At 41.7% G+C, this 14,606-nt stretch overlaps 1 protein-coding gene across 1 annotated transcript; it reads left to right on the top strand.

Annotated features, from left to right (window-relative positions):
- Positions 1-286: 286 nt before the first annotated feature.
- On the top strand, positions 287-13,419 carry LOC124148683. The gene is made up of 6 exons (XM_046519914.2): positions 287-453; positions 1,435-1,531; positions 4,507-4,679; positions 11,381-11,468; positions 12,045-12,192; positions 12,589-13,419. The coding sequence occupies exons 1-6, from the start codon at positions 299-301 to the stop codon at positions 12,597-12,599; spliced, it is 672 nt and encodes a 223-aa protein (XP_046375870.2). The 5' UTR covers positions 287-298; the 3' UTR covers positions 12,600-13,419.
- The last annotated feature ends 1,187 nt before the right edge of the window (positions 13,420-14,606 follow it).

Here is a 14,606-nt window from a genome sequence, read left to right as displayed (position 1 = left end):
ACCAGCGCCATCTGATTGGCCGTTAACAGTTGTACAAGGCGGAGCAAAAAGCATCGTTTTTCCGCCCATTTTACGCTTGAAAAACTCGACACTTTTCCGGACACTTGATAGACGCTAACCAATTAATCAAATTTAATGAATTTTTAGTTGTTTTTCCGTCCAATGACCATATACGGAAAAAACCTGAGGTTTTCGTGTTTGCAGTGTGTATACGTACTCCACCACGTGACATGGCCAGTTGCTATATAATAGTTTCATAACTTCCTGGTCACATCACTCACAGATGTCGGATCGCAGGATGATACCAACAGCGGCTGTAGCATGCTTCATAGGCATTGTGCTCGTCTCGCCGTGTTTGTCTGAGACTTGCACGCAGATCAGTCCTTGTGCTTGCCAGACTTCTCAAGGACTTTTAGACCTTTCACCTCTCGCCAGCAGAAACGGAACACCCAGGTCAGTTATGGTTCGGAATCCATCAAAGCATCATTTATATTACTAAAACCAAAATGTAATTTTCCATACATTGCCAGTTCAAATGTTTAGCGGTCACTGTTAACTCTGACCTGAGCCAAATTACAACCCCCACCCCCCACGGGGACCTGGGGTTATTTCGGCAACGGTGGAAACTGAACTGAACTGGACACGATTATTTACAGACCGCCGTCATATAGCTGGAATATTGCTGAGTGCGGCGTTAAACAGCGAAGTGTGCTTTATCCACCTTCCAAAACACACCAGGGGTGTCGTCAGTAAAACATACGGTGTTTTATTGTTTGTCTTTACCTTGAATATTGAGTTGACATTAAACAAACAAACAACAGAGGAAATATAGGAAACAACCATAGTCACATTTAAATCTCACCTTATGCTTTAAATAAGCACTGCAAGAAATTACTTTTTCAATTATTCTCTTTTTGACTCAAATGTTTAGGCATGAGCGTCTCTCAGGTGTACCATGATCTATGAATTCCTGGTTCGTCTTGACTTTTATATCTTTTAACTGCCAGCTCGTTCTCGTGGTTTTCACTGTATCAGTTCGAGCCTTCCTCCCACATTAAGCTGACCTGTGAAGATTCCGAGGTAGAATAGGTCTTCAGCAGTCCATGCTTGCCGTAAAAGGCGACTATGCTTGTCGTAAAAGGCGACTAACGGGATCCGGTGGTCAGGCTCGCTGACTTGGTTGATGCATGTCATCGATCCCAATTGCATGGATCGATGGTCATGATATCAATCACTGGATTGTCTGGTCCAGCCTAGATTATTTACAGACCGACGTCATATAGCTTGAATATTGCTGAGTGCGGCGTAAAACAAACAACCAACCAGCCACAATGAACTCATTTACTCAACATTCCACCCACACATTCACTCACTCAACCACTGACCCACTTACTCACTCACCCACCCACTCACTGTTATTGACTTTCGCTACAGGTTCCAAGACGTGCCAGGTCCAGCTGGTGCCTTGTTTTACTCCTACAACCCTTGTGATGGCTTCTCAAAGGGGTCTGGCCCGTGTCAAGACGTTGCGGTAAATTTATATAATTCTTCGTCAAGTAGTGCTTTATGAGGGCACGGGTGGTCGTGGTCCAATCGCTTCAAGCGCTACATTTCACTGTGGAGAGTTGCGTCCCTATGGCGCACCAGAAACCTCTGATAGTGTTACCAATCCCTGTTTCGCCATGATTTTTTTCTAGTATTGTCAGAATCTCTAATTACGTTAATTTGTTGTTGTGATTTGTGTTATAATTCAATTATTTTCCTTCCCGTGATACGTTTACATCACCAAGAACGGGGTATAAAATTAATTATTCCTGTACTTTCTCAGTGTATTATATATCCGTCATATTCTGATAAATACCCTCGACTCATTCTCCGATATAGCCTCGATTTGAGTCCGTTAGGAAATACACGCTAAAATAGCCATTCCATCAAAAAACATCCGTGAGCGAGAATATTTTTGTACGTTTCTTACCCATTAGGGAGAAGAGCTGGGGACGTCACGATGGTAGTGAAAGGGTCCATTGTACTTGACATAAAAATTGGAAAATAATAGTTTCTTTACTATGTATTATCGAGGATGTACTTTCCTCGGTGTATTGTTCAATACACCAACAATTTACTTCTGAGGTGGCTGTGTATTGGGCTATTGGAAACTTATTCATTCGCTGTGCAGAGTTGCGTCCCTTTGGTACGCCAGAAACCTACGATTTTGGCCTCGAACCCCGGGTCGCCCCGATTATGTTCGTAGGTCTGTCAGCTCTAAGCCAGTGCTCGTGGGTTTCACCAAAGTGGTAAACGTCTGAGACCTGCATCAATTCGGCTTTCTTCCCACATTGGGGGCACGGGTGGCCCATTCGTCTAAGTCGTCGCGGATCACTGTGCAGACTTGCGTCCCTTGGGCACGCCAGAAACCTATGATTGTGGGTGCGAATCCCGGTTCGCCCCAATTATGTTTCTAGGTTTGTCGGCACCATACCCGTGATTGTGGGTTTCACCGAAGTGGTAAACGTCTGAGACCTGCATCACTTGGGGCTTTCCTCCCACATGCCGCGATACAACTGGAATACTGTTAAAAGCGGCGTTAAATCCAACTCACTCATACCCTCTTCCCACATTAAGCTGACACATAGTGATAAAACTGGAATGTTGCAAGAAGCGGCGTTAAACCCAACTCACTCACTCGTCAATGGTTAATGCAAGGAAATAATGTTTCCCTGTCATTATTGAATCTTACAGAAATGCTGGGATTCAAATATACAAGCGTGATAACCTCTTTATCATATAATGTCATTATTTAATTCTGTGCTTCAAAATCGCTTTCCCTCTCTCACAAACATTACCGAAACATTGCGAGTTTTCCTGGAATGCGCGCATTAATATTTATTACGTCGCAGGGTAAGTGATGTGTCAGTCGGACAGTGACAGTAGCCAACTGAAATCTGTTTTTTTATACAGTTGCGAAGCAACATATACGCAAAACTGTACAACAATTGTTTTTAATTGCCTTTGGCGGCAATCCATCGGTCTGTCCGACAGAGTAACTGCCCTTTGTCAAAGGGAAGTTACTCTTACCCTAGTCTTTGAGACGTCACGACCACGGTCAGACGTTGTTGACAGTCGGTCTGTCCTGTCATAACGTTAAAAAGTGTAGTCAGATGTACACACATCTTATTTCGGCCAAAACCAACCATTTTAATTTGTGGAGAAGTTTTCAAGCCGCAGAGGTCCAAAAGAACAGATATGGCTACTGATCCCGCTTGGCTAGGCCTCGTGCCCTCGCAAAATTGTTTCGAAATTTATATCTCCAAAGTTGCCAAAACTTATAAAATGCCTTAGCTACGTCACAGTTAGACACTTATTTACAGTATATTAGACTGTTCTTTTGATAATGATAGCAATTATCCCTGTATTTTATCCAGATTCCCGATGGTTAATTCTGACTCGATCGCCGAATGACGAAGGCGACGCCGTGTTTGTTAATAAACAGTGAAAGTAGTCCCTACTTGACCTTTGATATTTGCATCTCTATCGGCATATGACCCCAACGGATATCGTTTTTATCCTGCCGAGAAACCTACCCATTATATGATAAAAGTATATATACTGTGTGTGTTTCAGCGTTTCGGCGTGCCAGCGTATGAGCACACATAAGCTTACGACTGACATAAATTATATATTACATAGAATATGAGTACATAAGATTGGCAACGTGGTACATTTGTACGAATGTGCAAATAGATGAATTTTAACGCCGCTATGACCGGGGGCCATGAGACAGCGTTGTAGTTGAAGCGTTTGTTCGGTTACCAACGCGAATACAAAATTTAAAGCCGTAATATTTCTGAACTATTGCTGAATACGGTATAAAACCGAACTCAAACACTCCGCGACCCGTGAAGATCCGGGGTAGAATAGGTGTTCAGTAACCCATGCTTGCCGTAAAAGGCGACTATGCTTGTAAAAGGGGACTAACGGGATCGGGTGGTCAGGCTGGCTGACTTGGTTGAAGCATGTCATCGATATCAATTGCATGGATCGAGGGTCATGATATCAATCACTGGATTGTCTGGTCCAGACTCGATTATTTACAGACCGCAGTCATGTAGCTGGAATATTGCTGAGTGCGGCGTAAAACAACAAACAAACGAAACGAACACACTCCGCAATAGTCACTGAAGCGTGCGTAAAATATATTGACAGGAAATGTGTTTTCCTCTCACAATTGTAGAAAATTGACTCACAGAATGCGAGGATTCAAGTCGTCTTTAAAAATATACTTGTTATGTTTCATACATCAACAACTTTCAACAGTATTTTAACTGTAAAATCACTGCGGTGCAGCATTTGGCCGGAGGAAAGCCCAAAGGGCCGGAGGAAAGCCCAAAACGATGCAGGTTCTTGACTGTCACTCTTCACATATATGATAACAATCATTTTCGCTCCATGGTTACCATTTGCTTTGGATCTGAAGCAATTCACTTCATCTGACGTTGTTGTTTGTAGGTGTGTCAGACTGACAATTCGACGATGTCCTTCAGCCTAGGAGCTGCGAACTCGACAGTATTCGCGAACTCGACAGTATTCGCGAACTCGACAGTATTCGCGAACTCGACAGTATTCGCGAACTCAACCAACGGATGGCAGGTGGTATATACATCACTTGGCAGTCCTACAAGGTAAACCTTTCACAGATTCCGTCTTTGGGTAGAGCGAGTAAGTGAAGGCTGTTTTACGGCACACTCAGCTATATTTCTGCTTTGAAGCCGTCAATAACCGAGTCGACCCGTGAAGATCCGGAGTAGAATATGTCTTTGGCTGCCAAACCTTGCTTGCCGTAAAAGGCGACTAATGGATCGGGTGGTCAGGCTCGCTGACTTGGTTGTTGCATGTCGATGCGCAGGATATCAATCACTGGATTGTCTGGTCCAGACTCTATTATTTACAGACCACCGTCATATTGCTGGAATAGTTCCTAGTGCGGCGTTAAACCACAAACCAACCAAACAATAATCGAGTCTCAACCAGACACACCAGTGGCTGGTAGATGATAGTTCCACTCATCAGTATATCGTGGCGTTTGGGTAGCCTAGTGGTTAAAGCATTGGCTCAAACCCAGGTTCAGTTATGGTTTGTTCACGCCACAAGTTTGTTTTTTGCTATAGTGATTGAGTGAGTGAGTTAAAATTTAACGTCGCATCGGCATTATTTCAGCCATATAGCGACGAGACCAAGCTACTATATACACAATTTTGTTATTTATGCAATGTCATATTCAAAAACAATTGATGAAAGATATTGGAGCATACTATATTTAAAAACAATTGATGAAACATATTTGAGCATAACAATATCATTAATACAGTTTAAAACACAGGCTATAGGCCACCAGTAACCAAAGCTAGACCACCTCGCTGGGGATCATGGGGACTTACAGTACCTCTGCTTCCTGCATGATACCCCAGCAGGATTTACGTCATCACTTTAGTCACTGATGGTTGTGCACAATACTAGCCAATATGAAAAAATACTCATCAATGAGTTGGCTTAAAAACACTGGTTGATGATAGTTACATCGATTATGATAGGATTACGTGTCACACAGGGGGACAATATTTTTACACTACGTTAACCTCCTGGACAGAGCCTTTAATAATGTCAGTTGCTAATAGCATCACACCAAATTTAAAAACAAGCATTTAATCATTTACATACATATTTAAAATTTATTATACAGACCAATTTCTTTCAAGTAATTTATGATGAGATGCCCGCTGACACGGGAAAAGAGATCTTTTAAATTTACACTTTGATAATGTGAATACCTTGCGATTGCAAAGTCCACCCAGTCAAGCAATATATGCTTGACGGTGAACCTTTCATCACAAGGGATACACATAGGAGGTTCGTCCTCATCTGTCTTAAGCAGATATTCGTGTGTAAACCGACTGTGGCCAATACGACACCGTCGTAAAACGACCTCGTCATGTCTTGACTGACAACCCAAGTAGGTATGACCGATTGTTGGTTTCAATTCGTGTAGTTTATTGCTTCCTACTTGGGTGTCCCACCTCTTTTGCATGAGATCCCGAGTATAAGATTTGATGGTTGGTTTGAAATCACTGTACGGGATCAGAAGTGGAGATAACGGTTTGTCAAGAGCTGCTTTTGGCTGCAGTATCGGCTTTTGAGTTACCTGTTATGCCTACATGACTTGGTAACGAGCAAAAGACGATGTCACATTGGCCAGTAGAAAGATCATTGTAGAGTTCTAAAATGTCAAGGATTATAGGATTATTTGAGGAGACACTTTTAAGTGCCTGAAGGCATGACAATGAATCGGAGAAAATGATGAAATTTTTAGATTGGTTTTGATGATTGATATAGGTCAAAGCTGTAAAGATAGCTTTGGCCTCAGCAGTAAAAAATGAACTTGTATCTGGTATTCTTGAGGAGACAGTTCTGGATTCAATGATGGTGGCACTTGCAACTTTGCCACCATCCTTGGACCCGTCTGTAAAAATGGACCTGTGATAATTATATTTTGAGCGTAATTGGTTATATGATTGTTTATATACCAAAGGATTGGTATCCGACTTTTTTAGATTGGTTAGAGTGAGGTCTACTTCTGGCTTCACCATCTGCCAGGGAGGAGAAGACAGAAGACGGTGAGGTGATACGATATTTAAATCCAATTTAGCTGCAGTGATGTGTGGTTGAATTCTGATTCCAAGTGGTGGAACCAGGTTTGATAGATTTTGAAACAAGTTTTCATATTGAGGGTGGAACACACAATTGTATGCTGGATTAGATTTATTTGAGTGCAATTTAGTGATATATTGCAGTGAAAGTTTAATGCGGCGCAGTTCGAGTGAAGGTTCATCGGCCTCCACATACAAACTGTCCACGGGAGAGGTCCTAAACGCTCCAAGACAGAGTCTTAGGCCTTGATGGTGTAAAGTGTCCAATTTTTCTAAATTGCTTTTGCAGGCTCCCCCATAGACAATGGAACCATAGTCCAGTTTGGAACGTATTAACGATCTGTACAAGTGAAGGAGGGTGGTCTGATCCCCTCCCCACTCGGAATTTGAAACGACTTTTAACAAGACGAGAGCCTTCAGGCATTTTGCCTTGAGATATTTAATGTGTGGTAAGAATGTGAGATGACGGTCAAATATGAGGCCCAGGAATTTGGCCTCCTCTACTACCTTGATATGAGTACCATCTAAAAATAAATCAGGATCCTTGTGAGGTTTGTATTTACGACAAAAGTGAATACAGTTTGTTTTGGATTTAGAAAATTTGAAGCCGTTTTCATTAGCCCATTTTTGAATTTTGTTAAGACAGAGCTGTAGCTGTCTTTCTATTGTATTCATATTCTTACCACGACAAGAAATGTTGAAATCGTCCACAAAATGTGAACCATCAACGCTATTGTTTAATACTTTAGTGAGACTATTAATTTTGATGCTGAAACGGGTGACTGACAGTATGCTGCCTTGAGGGACGCCCTGGTCTTGATCAAATTGATCTGACAGGGTAGAGCCTACTCGTACTTGAAATTGTCTGTTGTTTAAAAATTGAGATATGAACTGAGGTAATCTGCCCCTCAATCCAAATTCATGCAAATCTTTTAAAATACCATGTTTCCACGTTGTATCATATGCTTTTTCTAGATACAGTTCGTTGACAATGGAATTTTTAATAAACGATTCTAAACGTACCAAATGGTCAATGGTACTTCTGTTTTTTCGGAAACCACACTGGATGTCCCTCAGGAGGTTATTGGTCTCCAGGTACCAGACTAATCGATTGTTGACCTTTGCTCCATGGTTTTACAAACACAGCTAGTTAATGATATTGGACGGTAGTTGGATGGATCTGTGTGATCCCGTCCAGGCTTTGGAATAGGAATAATAATAGCATTGTGCCACGAAGGAGGGAAATTTCCGCTTGTCCATATTTCATCAAATATATTAAGTAAAGTTTCCAAACATGAATCGGGCAAGTGTTTCAGGAGCTGATAGTGGATGTTGTCGGCTCCTGCTGCAGTGTCATGAGATTGCCCTAGGGCAGTATATAATTCATGGAGTGAAAATGTTTCATTGTAGTCCTCACCATTATCAGAGTTTAAATTTACTGTTTTCTTTTCCTGCTGTTTTTGAAACCTCTGGAATTGAGGATTATAGTTTGATGATGAGGAATGATTTGCCAAAGTGTCACCAAGTTTGTTGCCTATTTCAGTTTTAGTAGTTAAAAGTGTATTACCATCTTTGAGATGGTGAACTCTAGATTTTGACCCTTTTCCCTTAATCTTTTGAATCATGTTCCACACATAGGTGTGCGGGAATTAATTTTTGAAACATAGTTCCTCCAGGATTGACGTTTATTTTGTTTAAACGTACGTCTCGCTTTAGCGCCCGTGATTTTAACGTTATTCAAATTGTGGACAGTAGGTGGCGTCGGAAATATTTTTCAGCTTTCTTCCTATTTTTCCTAGCTTGTTTACAATTATTATCGAACCATGGTTTACGTATATAGGGGTTTGCAGAGGACTTAGGAATGCTTTCGTCTCCAATAGCATTCAATATATCTGAGAAAAGTTGTATAGGATCAGGAACATTCCTGAAACTTTCGGGTTTTAGTTTTTCAGAACACAGTGTTTGGAATAAAGACTAATCGGCCTTTGTAAAGTTCCACCTTGTTGAAGGTGGTTCGTCAGACGGATTTATAGTTGTAAGTATTGTTGGAAAATGGTCACTTCCACAAAGATCATCATGGACCGACCATTCGAATTCATTTAAAATATTTGAATCTGTCAGTGAAAGGTCAAGGGCAGAGTATGTGCCAGTGGCGGGATGAAGATATGTGGTATTACCATCATTGAAGATGCATAAATCATTGTTTGAGATAAAATCTTCAAGGACTTTTCCCTTATTATTTATGTCAGTACTCCCCCATAGGGGATTATGACCGTTTAAATCGCCCATGATGATACAGGGCTTCGGGAGCTGATCGTACAAAGTCTGAAGATCTAATTGACGGATAGTTGAGGAAGGTGGAAGATACAGTGAACACAATGTAAACAATATGTTCAAAGTAACACGGACAGCAACAGCTTGAAGAGTAGTGTTGAGTGGAACAGGGCTATGGATTATGCTCTGCTTCACCAGGATAGAAGAACCTCCTGTAGCTTTATCACCAGGAGGGGAAAACGAGTGGTAAGAACTGTACTGACGGATATCAAATAGATCTGTGTGTTTCTTGGAGACAAAAAGCTGACGGTTTAAAATCTTGGATCAAAAGTTGTATTTCATTAAAATTCTTCCTAAGACCTCTGCAATTCCATTGTACAATGTTTTGTGGATTCATGGTGGGGCTTCCACAGGAGAAATGTCATGCGAACGTGAGGAAGACTTTGTTGTACTCCTATCGGTATCATGTGGAGATGGAGTTACCTCAGTGTCCAGAGGACCAAAGGAGTTATGGACCTCTAGAGGAGAGGTGGCCTTTGGTGTTTGCAGCTGTTCTCTCAGCTGCTTCTTTTTCAATAATTTCTTTTCCCTGTTTGTAAGTTTAACTGGTTCTGGTTCAGGTGTTATTATGGAAGTCTGAGACTCGACATTTTTGACGATTTTTGGTGTTGGGGGTGTTACAGATGAAGGTGGCTATAGAGTAAAAAATGATACTTATTCACTTATTCAAAAACGTAACGAAGGTACATGATACGTTCCAATACAATGAAAACACATATATGATACACATCCACATTACTTTATCAACAAGTCGACCGCCTCCGTGGTCTAGTGGTAGAGCGTCCGCCCGGAGAGCGGAAGGTCCGGGATTTGATCCCCAGCCGCGTGATACCAAAAGACGTTAAAATATGGTACTTGTTGTTACCCTGCTGGCGCTCGTCATTAAGAGGCTTAAATCAGGACTGGCCGGCTTAGAGTCAGTATACTGTGACTTAGATGGGCAGTCATGTTAAACTGCGACATGTGTCTCAGTGAGCTAGCACTAAGAAATCGGATTTAATCCGTACTAGTACAAGCAGCCACACGCACACACACAAGTGCATGCACAGCGTTTTGTAAGTGAAATATTTGTATTCTTGGACGCGACGTTAAACCCTATTTACCTCACCACACCTTATCAACAAGTCAGTAAATGGATGCATTTTTTAGACTTGTACGTAACCGCACTTTGTGTTCTGACAACTCTATGTTTTTTACCTGACAAATATAATATTTGCTGTTTTATGCCGCACTCAGCAATGTTCCAGCTATATGACGGCGGTCTGTAAATAATCGAGTCATGACCAGACACTCCAGTGATTGATATCATGACCCTCGATCCATGCAATTGATATCGATGACATGCTTCAACCAAGTCAGCCAGCCGGACCACCCGATCCCGTTAGTCCCCTTTTACAAGCATAGTCGCCTTTTACGGCAAGCATGGGTTACTGAACACCTATTCTACCCCGGATCTTCACGGGTCGCGGAGTGTTTGAGTTCGGTTTTATACCGGATAAGATGGCATGCATCAATGTAAAAGAAAACCAAACGAATATAATGAAAATGGAAAGAATGAAACAGAACCTTTAATTTAGGATAAAGGAAAATGTGAAAACATGTAATTAAGACAGTAACGGATAGAACGCATGGCCTTAAATATAATCGAAATCGGAAGTATTGCTCTACGAGAATTCCATGAAATGGCTGTGTTTATGACAAGTAAAATAAACAAACCAGGAGTCGCCAGGGAACACTACGGCCGAAGAATATATCAGTAGCATAACATACGTTTTCAAAAATGTCAACGAAATGTCAGATAGGAATTTTCACAGAAGTATTTGTTCCTTGTTTTGAAATTCACCATGAAGAAAACTTCATGAGCATACTTGGGGGAAGTAAATATATATGTTATAAACAATCCAAACGCAATCAACATTTCTAAAATGTTTGGAAGGCAGATCTGTAAAACCAATAAATGATATTTATTTAAAAAATGATCATAATCCAATTACATTTACACAGGTCCGTTGTGCTGGAGCAAGTTTCGTTTGTTTGCTTGTTGTTTATCGCCGCACTCGGCAATATTCCAGCTCTATGACGGTGGTCTGGAAATAACCGAGTCTGGACCAGACAATCCAGTGATTGGCATCATGAGCATCGATCCACGCAATTGGGATACGATGACATGCATCAACCAAGTCATCGAGTCTGACCATCGGATCCCGTTAGTCGCCTCTGATCATGACAACAAGCAAAGTCGCCTTTTATGGCAAGCAGGGGTTGCTGAAGAGCTATTCTAACCCGGATCTTCACGGTTCTGGAGCAAGTTAACCGAACTAACTACATGCGTGTATTTCTTTCAGAACATCTACTGTAACACTTGTTTGTGACCCGAATGAACCGGGAAACTTCACGGCACAAGGAGAGAATCCCCAGGGCAGCGCGAATTATGTAAGAAGCTGATCATCATTCCTTAAAGTTTTAGTTAAAGTCAAATATTTACTCCGTTTTGCCTCTCTGAGTGTAGATCTGTCAAACCGGCCATATCGGATAACATATAACAACATCTTGTTTGTTTGTTGTTTAACGCCGCACTCAGCTATATGACGGCGGTCTGTAAACAATCGAGTCTGGACCAGATAATCCATTGATTGACATCATGAGCATCGATCCATGCAATTTGGATCGATGACATGCATCAATCAAGTCATCGAGCTTGACTACCTGATCCCGTTAGTCGCCTCTTACGACACGCATAGTCGACTTTTAGGGTAATCCTTGGTTGCTGATGACCTATTCTGTCTCTAATTAACTTACATATCGTATTATCTAACACACATCGCGATTTGCAACGCCTTAAATCACTGCGCCAACTCTCCTTGACGTGGGTTCGAATTCCAGATTCGGCCCCGTGATGATGCTTGGTCTGTCATTACCATACATATGCTCATGGTGCAAGCATCAACGACGTCCACCCGCTTTGCTCCTATTTCAATAAACGTACCGAACAAGTTAATTTCTTTTCAGTTTTTCACGCTGACGTCAAGCAACGCTTGTTTGAAACCCAACCCCACATCACCCATGCCCCGAACGTCATTCCCGCCCACGGACGCCGCGCCCGGGTCACTGCCTAATTGCCTCTACTTGTTGTCCGTATACATCTTGGGTGTATCATGTAAGTCAATGTTCAGTTTCCGTTGTACTGACTTCAGCACAGGAGTAGGTTCGTCGGGTTGAACTCCACGTAAACAGTATGTCAGACGTTACAGCACCAATAACAATGGAATATGTTCATCCTGGCCTTTAATTATCAAAGTCAAATTTTTTTGGCGAATCATGGTAATAACAAAATGTATGTAACAAAGTGCTTACTACCTGTGGTTGGAAAGGTTAGACAGCAACAACGAGAACGGGGCAGATTTTAGGAGGGAACATCAGGCCAAAGTAGGAGTGAAATATTGCTTAAGTCCAGGGGAACAACAGTGAAACATTCTGTAACAGTATGACAAAGGCACCAACCTTCACAACTATTTGCGATCATTATAAATGATAATCTCTTTATTTATTTCAGTGCGTAGCTGATCGACAACTGATATATTCTACGAGGAAGTCGGATGAAGTGGCTCCTTTTATGTCAAGGACCACAGAACAGACCCACGTGGAATAGTCCAAATTTCTGTTAATCTCATTAAAATCAGATCTAAGTTCTCGCTACTGCTAAACAAAGAAAACTTTATTACGGGTTATTCCGAACGATAGTTACAGGCTTAACGACTGAACCAATACAATCTAGACCATCTATTAGCCATTCCAGAATGTTCCTGTGTTCAGGTTTCAAATTTTTAATCAAGAATTTGTCAAAATATGTCTCGAAGCGTAGTCGCCAGTTTGAAATTAGTGCCGTAAGCACGAGAAAGTTGCATTCTGATGGGCTAATGTCGACTTCTTGTCAGTCATTTAATTGGTCGGTCAAAGTTCGCGAATAGTCGGTCTGACATGACCCGTAATGGGATGTCCTCAGATCTTTGTTTAGCGGTAGCGAGAACTAAGATCTGATTTTAATGAGATTGAAATTCTGTCTGCGATTTCTCATGACATACAAAATGTAAATTTAAATGGCCTGTAACAGACCGGACAGACCCGCTGGTGATACTGAAAACCGTCTGCACAACTTCTGTCTTGTCACCATGGTATTCTTGACGATGAGTTTGAGAATAGCCATTTTGTCCTTCACCATGTCCGTTGTCACGTCATCATCGATTGGAGCGGAAAATTTCGAGTCCTGAAGGAAATCATCCTACATATCCAACAGCACCTCTGATCCTGTTCAAAGCCGAAAATCACCTATTTGGCTCTATCTATGTAACTTGGACCAATAAAATGGCTCAGGCTTTTGTTGGAATGTTTTGGTTATGTTTCTTTGGTCGTCTGGTTGCTGTTTAGAAAGCGGTTGAAGCAATGCAAATGTTGATGTCACAAGTATTCGTGAATTCAGGACTCGTGAATATATTATCAGTAAAACGGTAGCTAAAGCTGTTATACCATCAGGTATTGCAATCTATGTCGTCTCGAAGGCCATGGGCCACTTCAACGTTCAACTTGGTAAATCATCGCGGGACAACTTGAAGGATTAAGAGTCAGACTCGTGTTGCGCGGTGTAATGGAGGGCAAGGGTAGCGGGTTGAAGGTATACATGTTTTACGCGTCCATTAATGACCATGCGAAATGCGTGAAGCAAATTATTGAGAACACCGCTGTGATGTTATATTCCTAGAGGTACGTGTGTATGTGAAAATTCCAGTGCAACATTAAAAATTACATTGAAGTAAAAATGTCATGGAATTTTCAAAATCATGCATGATAATCACACCGAAACTGTACGTACATTCACTCACATGACACAATGTCGATTTCACAGTTGTAGACGTAGGGGTAGTGGGGGTTAGGGTGGGGGGTAATGGAGAATGGAGGCGGTTGGGGTGGAGTTAGTGCTGGTTGTTGATTCAGTTGATCAAATATGAGTTATTGTTGAGTTTGGAGTTTATTGAAATGAAGCCAAAAGCAACAGGTGTTGTTGATGCTTGCAGCTTCGGTTAAAACCACGAGCATAGGTATGGTAATGACAGGCCAAGCAACATTTTTGGTCCGAATCAGGAATTCGAACCCACGACAAGGAGAGGTGACCCAGTCTAAAGCGTATAATTCGCCTTATAAACCTCCAACGATGTTCGACTTTTCTCGGGTAAACCCGTTAAGGAGTTATTCCCTCAGAATGCCCGGGTAAGGGCATTCCAGCTAAAGTATGCCCAGGTAAGCGGGCATTCCGTGAAATTTAACGTTTTACAAACTTTTCTCTTGATGTGAACACAATTGTGTGATTGGTTAAAAGTTATTCCCTCAGAATGCCCGGGTAAGGGCATTCCAGCTAAAGTATGCCCAGGTAAGCGGGCATTCCGCGAAATTTAACGTTTTACAAACTTTTCTCTTGATGTGAACACAATTGTGTGATTGGTTAAAAGTCAGAAACTGATTGAGACATAAACAATCCATGACGTGAATCGAACCTGCAACCTCACATATTTGTAACCC

The sequence above is a fragment of the Haliotis rufescens genome, unplaced genomic scaffold (assembly GCF_023055435.1).
Source record: "Haliotis rufescens isolate VD_foot unplaced genomic scaffold, xgHalRufe1.0.p SCAF_69, whole genome shotgun sequence".
Lineage (NCBI taxonomy): Eukaryota > Metazoa > Mollusca > Gastropoda > Lepetellida > Haliotidae > Haliotis > Haliotis rufescens.
This window is presented reverse-complemented; position numbering and strand designations above follow the sequence as displayed.

What these genes read in the sequence shown, in the direction of transcription:
- LOC124148683 (XM_046519914.2), top strand. Translation starts at nt 299, where the DNA reads ATGATACCAACAGCGGCTGTAGCATGCTTCATAGGCATTGTGCTCGTC. An exon ending in GCCCGTGTCAAGACGTTGCG is followed by an intron (nt 1,532 to 4,506) that starts GTAAATTTATAT and finishes TGTTGTTTGTAG; the next exon opens with GTGTGTCAGACTGACAATTC. An exon ending in TCACTTGGCAGTCCTACAAG is followed by an intron (nt 4,680 to 11,380) that starts GTAAACCTTTCA and finishes TATTTCTTTCAG; the next exon opens with AACATCTACTGTAACACTTG.